The sequence below is a fragment of the Babylonia areolata genome, chromosome 9 (genome assembly GCF_041734735.1).
Source record: "Babylonia areolata isolate BAREFJ2019XMU chromosome 9, ASM4173473v1, whole genome shotgun sequence".
Lineage (NCBI taxonomy): Eukaryota > Metazoa > Mollusca > Gastropoda > Neogastropoda > Buccinidae > Babylonia > Babylonia areolata.
This window is the reverse complement of record NC_134884.1, coordinates 46389821-46403018: the sequence shown is the minus strand read 5'-3', so window position 1 is coordinate 46403018 and position 13198 is coordinate 46389821. Positions and strand designations below refer to the sequence as shown.

At 42.0% G+C, this 13198-nt stretch overlaps 1 protein-coding gene across 1 annotated transcript; it reads right to left on the bottom strand.

Annotated features, from left to right (window-relative positions):
* Window positions 1–393: 393 nt before the first annotated feature.
* LOC143285536 (steroid 17-alpha-hydroxylase/17,20 lyase-like) lies at window positions 394–12104 on the bottom strand. Its single transcript, XM_076592896.1, has 7 exons — window positions 11879–12104; window positions 9186–9766; window positions 7716–7928; window positions 6369–6585; window positions 3556–3733; window positions 2214–2301; window positions 394–1123 (listed from the first exon to the last, which is right to left on the bottom strand). Exons 2-7 carry the CDS (start codon window positions 9753–9755, stop codon window positions 767–769), a joined length of 1623 nt encoding a protein of 540 aa, XP_076449011.1. The 5' UTR covers window positions 9756–9766; window positions 11879–12104; the 3' UTR covers window positions 394–766.
* Window positions 12105–13198: the final 1094 nt, after the last annotated feature.

Genomic DNA, 13198 nt, shown 5'->3' with positions numbered 1-13198 from the left:
CCCACACTGATCACCCATCAACACCATCCACCCACACTTATCACCCACCAACACCATCCACCCACACTGATCACCCACCAACACCATCCACCCACACTGATCACCCACCAACACCATCCACACACACTGATCACCCACCAACACCATCCACCCACACTGATCACCCACCAACACCATCCACCCACACTGATCACCCACCAACACCATCCACCCACACTGATCACCCACCAACACCATCCACCCACACTGATCACCCACCAACACCATCCACCCACACTGATCACCCACCAACACCGTCCACCCATCCATGCCCTGCCCCTCACCAGCCTCCCCCCCCACCCCCCCTGAGCCCTCCCCCCCAAATCCCCCTCCCCCCCACCACACACACACAGCCAGTACCATCACCAGTACTGGGTGAGATTCCTGCAGTTCAGATTTCAACATACCAATCAAAAATATCTCAGAAAAAGGAGGATACATCACAAACAAAATCACAGTAAACTCCACAATCTCATTACTATCATCACTTCACCGCCAGCAACACCAGACAATATAATAACAATGAGAACAATAATGATCATAATAATAATAACAACACAAACAACAACAGCAATGAAAATAACAATAATGAAAATGCAGACTGATGCTCATAGTTCCCACACAGGGATCAAACTCGTGATGTTTACCACAATAAAAGTTACACATAAATAAACATACAGTATAAAGTAACTGCCTTCTTTCACTGTAGCTTCAGCCAGGTTCCTCCCTACAGCGCACCATCCGAGCAGCCCCTGGGAACGGCCCGTACCCGGAACGGTTTGGGATGGACGACCAGTCCCATCTCGTACGTTCGCGGGTCAACGTCTGGCAGACTGTCTCCGTCCTCTGCCTCAAAGTGAAACTGCTGCACCAGCGACGTGACGAACAGAAACAGTCGATTCTTGGCCAGGACCTCTCCGAGGCACACCCGCCGCCCTGCACCAAAGGGAAGCAGTTTGCGCCGGTTCTCATGGCTAGGGGTCACCAGCTGATCTCCATCGTCAAGGAAACGGGAGGGGTCAAACCGCCAAGGGTCAGTCCATTCGGTCTTGTCGTGATGTAAGGACCACAAGTTGATGTAGACCTGGAACATGTTAACTTGCTTGAGAAGTCAAGGCATGCCTTTCATGTTACAGAAAGTGTGTATGATAAGATCCACAGCTCGATCGGACCTGCTCAAGATTGTGACAAAAACGTAGTTTTGACTGACTTTATCTAAATATCAGAGAGCAGAGCTATTGCTAGGAACAACAATAATAAACAGAAAGATGATTTCATATATTAATGATTTGCGAAGGATGAAATTTAATAAATACAAACAATTCTTTCTTTCTTTGATTTATTGTCCATTCACTACAAAGTGATACAGTCACAGCCTGATGAGGCAGGGCATGTAGCTCACATGCCAGACTACCAGCTACCCAAGAGACTTTTACCAGACTACCAGCTGCCCAAGAGACTCTTACCAGACTACCAGCTGCCCAAGAGACTCTTTTACCAGACTACCAGCTACCCAAGAGACTTTTACCAGACTACCAGCTACCCAAGAGACTTTTATCAGACTACCAGCTGCCCAAGAGACTTTTACCTGACTACCAGCTGCCCAAGAGACTTTTACCAGACTACCAGCTGCCCAAGAGACTCTTTTACCAGATTACCAGCTGCCCAAGAGACTTTTACCAGACTACCAGCTACCCAAGAGACTCTCTTACCAGACTACCAGCTGCACAAGAGACTCTTTTACCAACCAGCTGCCCAAGACTCTTTTACCAGATTATCAGCTGCCCAAGAGACACTTTCCCAGACTACCAGCTACCCAAGAGACTCTCTTACCAGACAACCAGCTGCCCAAGAGACTCTTACCAGACTACCAGCTGCCCAAGAGACTTTCTTACCAGACTACCTGCTGCCCAAGAGACTCTCTTACCAGATTACCAACTGCCCAAGAAACTTTTTCCAAGAGACACTTTACCAAACTACTAGCTACCCAAGAGATTCTTTTGGCAGACTAACAGCTGCCCAAGAGACTCTTTTACCAGATTACCAGCTGCGCAAGAAACTCTTTACCAGACTACCAGAGACTAACAGCTGCCCAAGAGATTCTTTAGGCAGACTACCAGCTGCCCAAAAGACTTTCTGAGTGAGTGAAGAAAAAAAAAAAGGTACACACTTACAGTGGTGTTTGCCGGAACAGGGCGACCCAGGACAGACGTGTCACACATTGTGTAGTGAGGCACCGCAAGGGGTACATGAGAAATGTACCTGTAAAATCAGTCAAACATATTTCAAGTAACACTAAATACTTCTTCTTCATTTGTGAGCTGTAACTCCCGCTTTCCCTCACATGTACATGAGTGGGCTTTTACGTGTATGACCGTTTTTACCCCGCCACTTCACACAAAACAAAACAAAAACCAAAAAAAATGCAAGTGATACCAAATCTCTGCAAACATGAATATAAAAGACACAAACAACATCCTCCACACCTGAGTAATTCAAACGTTTAACCTACAAATGTCAATACATAGATACAAAGGGTCATCCATCACACATACGCAATTCCAAAGCACAAACCTACAAATAATAAAAAAAAAAAAACAATTTTGAAGATACAGAAACAATTGCTGATGTGTAGCTCTCCCCCCACTCACCCCAATACACACACACACACACACACACACACACACACACACACACACACACACACACACCAAAAAATTTCTTTTGAATAAAAATTTCAAGAATGAAGAAAATTGAGCCATGTAATAGAAGTAGTGTAGAATGATGGCCTAGTGGTAAAGAGCACCCAGCTAGGAAGCAAGTGTCCATCAGTTCAATTCCCACTGAACCTTGAGAGGAGGTCTTAGTGAGTCTTTTGGATGAGACAATTAATCAAGGGACTATGTGCAACGTGCACTTGGAGCGCATACCAAAAAAACAACGACCCCACAGCAACAATAAAAAGGTTTGTCCCTGGCAAATTTCAGTAGAAAAATCCACAATGCTATTTTAACAAGTACACATGCCGACAGGAAAAAAAGAACAAAAATATGGGTGGTGCTGCACAGTGGCAACATACTCTCAATGGGGGAGAGCAGCCTGAATTTCACATAGAGAAATATGTTGTGAAAAATAGTAATACAATACCATACAATACAGTACAACATCCTAAACAATTCAGCCATTTGCAGAGACCCAGGTTTGGGCACACAACCAACAGACCAGGAAGAATCTGGTGAACAGTTCTGTTCAGCACCCCTATCACTATGACTCTTCAAAGATATAGGGAAAGAGGAAGAAGAGGAAGAAGAAAAAAACAACTGAAGAGATGAACCAACAAACATGTACACAAAAGACAATCAGCAACCTCCTGTAAACCAAATCAAAAAACACTTTAGTGATCCACATGGAAATCAACTTCTGCAATCACAGGCTTGTTATAAACACAAACACAATATGACCATGCACACCATAAAAAGAGATTGTAACAAGTCAAAAAATGGAAATTATACCCACCGCAACAGCTCCATCAAGACTGCCTCGACATAGGGCAGGTGGGCTTTGTCGGCCAGGGAGGGCGGACGACTCCTGCCCACCACGCGGTCCACGTCTTGCTGCAGACGATGCTGGATGTCCGGGTGATGCAGCAGGATCAGGAGAAAACAGCTCAGGGACGTGGTCGTCGTGTCCGTCCCTGTGCATCACAAACAGAAAGGAAATCATTATTGTATTGTGTTGTATTGTATGATTGTACTGTATTGCAGTGCATTGTATTGTGTTTATTGTGTTGTGTTGCCTTATACTGCAGTGTACTGCACTGCACTGGATTGTATATCATATTGTATTGTATTGTTGTATTGTGCTGTACTGCATTGCATTGTGTTATAATGTGTTGTGTTGTGTTGCCTTATACTGCAGTGTACTGCACTGCACTGGTTTGTATATCATATTGTATTGTATTGTTGTATTGTGCTGTACTGCATTGCACTGTGTTATAATGTGTTGTGTTGCCTTATACTGCAGTGTATTGTATTGTATTGTATTGTATTGTACTGTACTGTACTGTATTGTATTGTACTGTACTGTATTGTATTGTATTGTATTGTATTGTATTGCTCTTGTCACAAAAGATTTCTCAGTGTGAAATTTTGACCGCATGGAGAAATTTTGACCTGTTATTTTTCGGGTGCAAGGTATTTGTTATCCTGTCAAAGTGGGTTTGTTTTTTTTAACAGAACTTTGCCAGGAGCAACCCTTCTCTTTTTTTCTTTTCTTTTTTTTAATGTACGCTGTGTATGCTGTACAGTGGACCTCAGTTTGTTGTACCCTCCAAATGGCTACCATCCAGACCACCACTCAAAGTCTGGTACAGAGGACCTCAGTTTGTTGTATCCTCCAAATGGCTACCATCCAGACCACCACTCAAAGTCTGGTACAGAGGACCTCAGTTTGTTGTATCCTCCAAATGGCTACCATCCAGACCACCACTCAAAGTCTGGTACAGAGGGCTTCAGTTTGTTGTATCCTCCAAATGGCTACCATCCAGACCACCACTCAAAGTCTGGTACAGAGGGGCTCACTTTGTTGTATCCTCCAAATGGCTACCATCCAGACCACCACTCAAGTCTAGTACAGAGGGGCTCACTTTGTTGTATCCTCCAAATGGCTACCATCCAGACCACCACTCAAAGTCTGGTACAGAGGGCCTCAGTTTGTTGTATCCTCCAAATGGCTACCATCCAGACCACCACTCAAAGTCTGGTACAGAGGGCTTCAGTTTGTTGTACCCTCCAAATGGCTACCATCCAGACCACCACTCAAAGTCTGGTACACAGGGCCTCAGTTTGTTGTACCCTCCAAATGGCTACCATCCAGACCACCACTCAAAGTCTGGTACAGAGGGCCTCAGTTTGTTGTATCCTCCAAATGGTTACCATCCAGACCACCACTCAAAGTCTGGTACAGAGGGAGAAAATATTGGCAATTGTGGGATTCGTACCTGTGTGCTCAGATTCACTCTTGATAGGTTGCGAGGTGGTCACCTTACCTCTTAACCACACTACCCCACAACTTATTTTGCAAGTTTAAATCTATGTTCAATCTAACATAACTTATCATGACCTACTGATGCTGACTCTAGCTGGGGTCTGAGTCCTGTCCTGTGCAAACTACTGCCCCCACTCATGCGGACTAACTGAAAGTAGCTGTGATTAGTGACCTCCCAGAGTATATTATTAGTTTATCAACTCTCTACTGTTTGTCAATGCAGCAACCTCTACAGCGAAAAAGGATATGTTAGAAAACGATCATAGTTATTGTGCATATTTCATGGAGAGAAACAAAAACCAAAAAGAAAAGAAAGATAAAATATATATATAATTATCATATCTCATACAAGCATTCCAAACTATGTAATGCTAAAATGCAGTACCAATGCACATGCACATGCACACACACACACACACACACACACACACACACACACACACACGTCTAAAAACACTTATAGTGAATAGACGTTAAACTGAAGATTAAAAAAAAACCACACACACACACCCTTTTCTGTCCATGACCAACAAACTGTCAGTCCCCCAAAATTCTGCCTGTGGACAGCAGCCATCAATTGCTGATCATGACTTCTACATTTGGTTGAGGCTGTTGTAGACAACAGTCAAAGGTAGAACTTTGTCAGGCAAGGGTGTCAAGGGAAGGAAACAACTCTCTGGACTTCCTATGAATGAAGTATTTGAAAAAATTATTTGAATTATGCCATTGTGATTTTTGTTTAGACACCATTCAACTAGCTGTAGTCCAAAGTACAAGGTCTAGAGGAAGCAGTTCAGCAGATTTGCAGATTTGCTGTGGAGTGCTGGCTCATCCACCCAGGAAGCAAAAGAATCTGAGTGCACAGGTTGATCTCACACTTGCCAGTATCCCCACCCCACCCCCCCACCCCCCATCCCCCTTCCACAAAATCTTGCATAGTGTCTGGGTGCTAATCATTCTGAGGAGATGATAAACTGAGGTCCCATATGTAGCATGCACTTAGCGCATGCAAAAGTACTTATGGTAGTAAAAGGGTTGTCCCTGGCAAAATTCTGTAGAAAAATCCACTTTGATAGGAAAGCAGACAGACATTTAAAAAAAAGAAAAAGAAGATAAAAATAAAAGAGGTGGCGCTGCACTGTAGCAACATGCTCTACCATGAAGAGCAGCCTGAAGTTCACACAGAGAAATCTGTTGTGACAAAACATAATACAACACAGCACAGTACACTTTTACTTGGTCAGAAACATCTTTAATGCACATCATCATGTGACAAACAGTACCTGCTAAAATGAGATTGGTGAACACCTCCTTGGCAGTGTTGAGGGCCAGGTTAGAATGACCCCAGCTGGGCTGATGACGATGATAACCATTCATGTTGACAGGTGAGGACGGTGAAGATGAAGAGGAAGATGACACCGATGCACTGTGTGTGTGGTCACCCATATCCATCTGGTCCAGAAGGGTTTGTACGATGCAGCCTGGGTCCTCTCCATCAGTCTGTTATCACAGAGAACTCAGGACTCTGAATTCACAACTTAAAACGTTTTCATTGAAGGATTAAGATTTTATGCATTGCTTATTCTTTCAATCGGTCATTGCTAATCTACAACCACTACAAAGAGTACACAATGTCAAGAAGGAACACACACACAAACACACACACACACACACACTCACTCACTCACTCACTCACACACATGCACAGATTGACAGATGGGCAGAAGAGTGAGAAAGTGTAGTAGACAGAGAGAGAGAGACTAGAGAGAGAGAGAGAGAGAGAGAGAGAAGAAATGGAGAATGGTTTAACGAACTGTATTGTAGTGTAGTGTATTGTACTGCACTGCATTGCATTACATTGCACTGCACTGTATTATATATCATACCGTATTATATTATATCATATTATATTATATCGTATTGTATCATATTGCCTACGATGACTCAGTGGTTAAAACATCTGCCAGAAAAAGGTGACTCAGTTCTGAAGTGGCGACCACCCTGGGTGCACGGGTTCAAACCGGCTGAGGACCAGGAAATAAAAGAAAAGGCGGCAATACAAGGGCATCCAGAAGTCATGAGAGTTTAAGGAGTTAAGGACCGAAACACTTGACTGAGGGGGGCTTCTTCTCTGAAGACCTTGTACTGTCCAGCTCTCCCTGGAGTTTCTTATCACTATTGTATTGTATTGCACTGTACTGTATTGTTGTCACAACAGACTTGTTTTGTCTTGTCTTGTATTGTATTGTTGTCACAACAGACTTGTCTCTGTGAAATTTGAGCTGCTCTCCCCAACTTAAACTGCACTACGCTACATCACACTACACTACATTACACAACACCACACAACAAAATACCGCTCTATACCAAGTAACACCACACTGAACTGCACAACACTACATGAAATGCATTACACAATATCATTCAACACTACACTACAGTACAACACTACGTTACACAACACCACACAACACCACACCACTTTTTCCCATCCCTTGACTCAGTGAAGAGTCATTGGGGCGCCAAACAGAAGGACAATTCACCAGATTCCTCCCAGTATGCCAGCTGTGTGTCAATGCCTGGGTCTCTGCACACCACCACACCACACCAAAAAACTCATGGACGCTTGCCTTCATTTTGTTCAGCTGTTCATGCCAGAAGTCATCCCGGAGCTGAAGTGCCCTCTGCATCTGGCAGTAGCTGTCGGCTCGCAGCAGCCGCAGTAGTGGAACCACATCCAGCTGCTTGCACTTGCCCGACCCAAACGTGTCGTTGAACAACTCGTTCATCTCCCTGATGGACTGAAAAACTGGGCTGCCGTGATCAAATCGGGTGCCCAGTGTCTGAAATAGTGAAAAATATACATTACAGTATAAACACTTACTGGTTATCGATTTCTTAATGAGCACATGCGATGGAATGTCACCATGTCAAATTAAGTGTCCGGTGTCTGAAAATTATGCAAAACAATATTATTGGATATAAATAGCTTCATAGGGAAAATACATAAAAGCCACACTTCTTGGATAAGAATTGTTACAGAAGCATCTGTGATTGGAATAATCGTTTTTTCTTGTTTATTACTTGTTTTTAGTATCAAGTGTCTGAAAATATATAACTGTATACACTTTTTCCATATCTAATATAAATTACTTCAAAAGACTGCAACATGATAGAAAAGCCCATGTTATTCATTTCTCTGCTGCCTTTAATCTTCATACCCTTTATTGCTCAAGGAGAACAAAATCTTATTCTTCATTACCTCTCAATATTTCATGCTGTTCGCAGACTCTTTCAACTCATATAAATAAAAGCCAAAATAAAATAAGGCATTTCTTCTGAGACGACATACAAGAGTGATTCAAATGATAATAGTATGAATGTGAATTCAAGGAATATTTTATGTATTATAATATACAGTTGTATATAAACCTACAACACAAGATTGTTTCAAGCACTGCTCTTTGAAAAATTGGTAACGGTTTAAATTGTTCATGCCTGTGATGCGCATGTAATGATGTATGTAACTGCACTAAAAATAGTAACCTGATTCAAATGATAATACTATTAACAGTCTGAATGTGAACTGAAGGAATATTTTAATTTTTATGTATTATAATATAAAGTTGTATATAAACCTACAACACAAGATTGTTTCAAGCATTGCTCTTTGAAAAAATTGGTAACAGTTCAAATTGTTCATGCAATGCGCACACATGTATGTAACTGCACCAACAATAGTAATCATCTAAATCTTTTTTTTTTTAAATTAAAAAATCATCATAAAAAAACATACATGGTACTTTCAATCTACCTTCCCTTCCTTTCAAATTACTGGGAAACTGGGTGCGTGCGAGTGTGTAAAGTCAAACAATACAATTTAAAGCTATTGTTAAACAGACACTCACAGCAAACAGACCAAAAGTGATGCCTGTGGGTTTTGGAATAAGCACATGCATACCCCCCACCCCAACCACTCATCCCCTGCCCACCACTCCTACCCACCTACACACACACACTCACACAAATAGACACTCTGTCAAAAAGACATGAAGATGAAAAGACACTGAGAGAACAGAAAGGAAGAAACAATCACCTACCAGGTACAGCATGATGCTGCACACAGACTCATAGATGGAGTCCAGGGGGTCAAACGGCCGCCCCCCTGTCTGCCTGAACCTGTCACACACGTGCTGTATGTCCAGCGCACATCGTTCCTCCAACTTCTCCAGCCCAGTTCCGTACATCTTCAAACACCTCAGCACTAACTTCCTCAGAAACATCAGCCTCTTGGTGTACGTCTGCCACACAATGGAATGCTTGTTTCGATCTGCCTGCGAAGTCCTATACATGCAAGGTCTCCCGCCAAAATCACTGCCTTTCACTACCAAGGCATCATGAATGCTTGCATAGTCGTTCAGCACAAGTATCTTCTCTTGAAACAGTCTGATGTAAAAGACTGGCCCGTAGGTTTGCCTCAGTTCACTGAGGATGAGATGGAAGTTGGCTGTGTTGATATGCAAGGCGTTACCGAAGAAAGGAAGGCACGGTTCAACGCTGGGGATTGGCTCCCCATTGTCGGTTGTAGTCCGCTTCAAAAGGCGGCTCCTCAAAATGAAGATGGTAATGAGGATCAGTACAATACAGGACAGGACAAGCACTACCGCCATCTGGGGGTCACCTGTTGGAAGATGAAAAAACAAAACAAAAAAACTATGAGCATTCCAGTTTCAGTTTCAAACAGGTGTCATAGTGTCTAGATTGATCCATTTATGATACACCACATCTATTTACACATACATATATCTGGAGGGGGGGTTGGGGGGGGGAGAGAGAGAGAGAGAGAGAGAGAGAGAGAGAGAGAGAGAGAGAAACAGACAGATAGACAGAGAGAAGCAGATGCCTGAATTACAATTGTTTCACCCCCATATTGGTTTGGCCCCAACCAGTTCGTTCCTAAGCCGGCCAGTTCGCCCCCAAACCACAGGTCGCTTCGGCCCCAACCATTTCATGAAATATAAACGTGTGATTGTGTATTGTTTCCTTTGAATTTGCAGAAAGCTGGTGGAAGTAATAATCATAGCCAAAACAGGGAATGGCACAAATGTTGCAAAATGTGTTGAAATTGTGTGTGCTACAAGTATATAACTGATAAACTGATAACTTTGAACTGATAAATGGCAGACAATGGACTAATTCAACTGAAATTATGGTTGTAGACCATTCACACATTGGATCATTTTGGTTGATAGATGGTGCAACTGCTCAGGTTTTCAATGATTGTGACTGCTTTAAATCAGTGCTCAACATGTGCTGTAGTTGAAAATGTTCTTTGTAATGTGTAATTTTAAATGATAATTAAATGAGACAATGACCTAATCCATTGGAATGAATCATAAAATTATGCTTGCGTGGCTTTTGCATGTTGGGTGATTTTGGTGGAGAGGTATTGCAAACTGTGTTCCTCATAATATGGATTTCTGTCAATTGTGGCACTGTGCTTTGAACTGGAGTGTGTGCTATTGAAAATGTTGCTTTGTAATGTGCAAGTAAGTAGTCAAGTACATGCATTTTGTATTACTATCTTACCTAAATCACCAAGTGTTGATACCCCTTTCTTTCAAACATGTCAAATTTTAACCTGGAAATGTTTGTCAGTAAACTATGCTCATTCCATGTAATATTTTGATGTGTCTCATTTTGAAGAGGTGGATGCTAAATATGGACCAGGCAGCTAAGGGCGAAAAAACAGCAATGGGGGCGAAATGACTTGGGGTGAACTGGCAATGGGATGAACTGGTTGGGATGAACTGACATGGGGGTGAAACGACCAGATAGCAGATGCCTGACATACATAAACCCAACACAATGACCAGGCCCACACAGCCAACCTAAAAATGTATTTTACATAGTTCATATATCATACTGATCATAAATTACTATTTTGATATGAGAAATAATCTATCTTAATGGAGATGGCAGTGGAACTGTTTTTCTCCTAAAACTTGAAGTTTTTGATACTGAAAACATAGATCTATCAACTTCAGGTTTCTAAGATATATATACTGTTCCATAAATCGGAACTATATCAATTATTGAAAAATACCTCTAGAGCCATATCTTTGAAGGATCAGATCAGCAAACTTTGCTATCACATTAGAAGATCCCTTTCTCATCATATTAGAAGATCCCTTTTGAAGAGGGTGTTTTGGGCACTGTACTTGTGCAAATCCGCTGCTTCTTCTTATCATTAGTCAAAAGAATACTTGTGTGAACAATATACATGTGTGTGTGTGTGTGTGTTGTTGTTGTTGTTGTTGTTGTTGTTGTTTTTGTTGTGTAGTGTAGTGTTATGTGATGTGGTGCGGTGTGGTTGTGTGTGTTTCTGTCTCACGTGGGCAGATGTGTATTACTTCCCTTAGCTGTATCTCGCGCATATTTGCTACAGTCTGGTGTTGTGTGAAAATACTGAAACCCATTAGTTGAAAAGTTGAAACTATATTCAGGCTGATATCCGGAATTGTTACACGTTGGAAACTAAATCCAACCCAAACATTTTTAAAGTAGGGGAAGTAACTCGACATTCTTGGCTGTTTTGACTGTTACCGAAAGTAGAAACTTGGTGGGTTTGGTGGGCCGGATTCCGGAAACATTATGTAAGCAAAACATGAAAGATACAAGACACGCTGTGTATCAAACTAGTATATGCATGAATTCGTTAGTATTCGGCCCTGCAGGGTGCTATACATGCACAGGAATAGTGGGCTGGAAATGAAAAAAATTCACAACTCACCTTTCCTGCGCCCGCAAAGCAGCTCCCAAAATGGCGACAAGACCGAATAATACGGGTGACTTAAAGAAATTAGAATTGTTCGGCATGTCCCACATATGAAATAATCATTCGACCCAGCAGTTGAGCTTCCTGTGGATTTGCGTTGGCGTTTTATGGGTGCGCGACGTGCGCATTGGCGAGTCGCGACAGTTTGTCCCAAGAGGACAACTTGTGCAGCAGCGGCTTTGTGAACTTGACTCTTTTTAGGTTCAAGGTCACTTGGTGACCTTTGAAGGACATTCTGCCCTTGGATCTTTGACAATAAAATTAACTTGCAACCTATTAGTTGAATGAGTTGTTTATATCTCAGTGATTCGTTTACTGAAAGCAACAGCATTATTTGGCTATTTCTCGTGCAGTTGACATCTGTTTATAGTAATTATGCAATGTATAGGTGTATCTTCTTTTGTGTGTGTGCTGTTTTTGTGTGTTTGTTGTTTTTTTTTAAATTCATTTCAGTTTAAAGTTTTTAGAGAAGCGACTGAAACATACTTAGCAAGAACATAAATCAACCACGACCACCATCCCCACTCCCCGCAAAACAACAACAACAAAAAGAAAAAAAAGCAAATTCTATGGAAAAAGTTGAGGAGTGCCGGTAATTTAAGAATCCAGAGGAAACTTTGTGAAATAATTACAAACTAAATTGATGCCAACTGTTGCACCCGACATTTCTAACTGACGAGGATTGAAAACAAAAAAAACCTCTGATACAGTTCAGTTTCAAAGGACCGTGAGTCAAAGCGAGCTAGTGTGATTAACATACGTTATGCCATCGATCTACCGTACAAATTAAGAGAGAGAGAAAGAGAACACACACGCACGCACACACAGAGAAAATGTAGACAAATGCCTGACCTTCACATTTACCCAACATGCTGGTCAACTGAGCCTTGAGCCAATCTAGGGTTGCACCTATTTTTAGATCGGTGGACCTCCTCTCTTGGTTTGTATAACATATTAACATAAAATGAAGACACAAAATGAATAAGTAAACATCAAAACTTTAAAAAGGATACATAGAAGGCAATGGATCATCAACTATTCATGGCAAAGTTCAGCGAACTTCAGTTTTGTACCCACACACGTGCATTCTTTCACAAGCATGCAACACAACTGAAATACAAGCAAGTCTCTGTGAGGTGACAACCCTTCACTGACGAGCACGTTAATTTTGTCAGAGGGAGTATCAACATTTTCATCACCGATCTGAAACCCTTCAGAGACAGCGACTGGATAAGTTCAGAATTCTAAGGGAGAGTAACATTGGCGAATCACAAT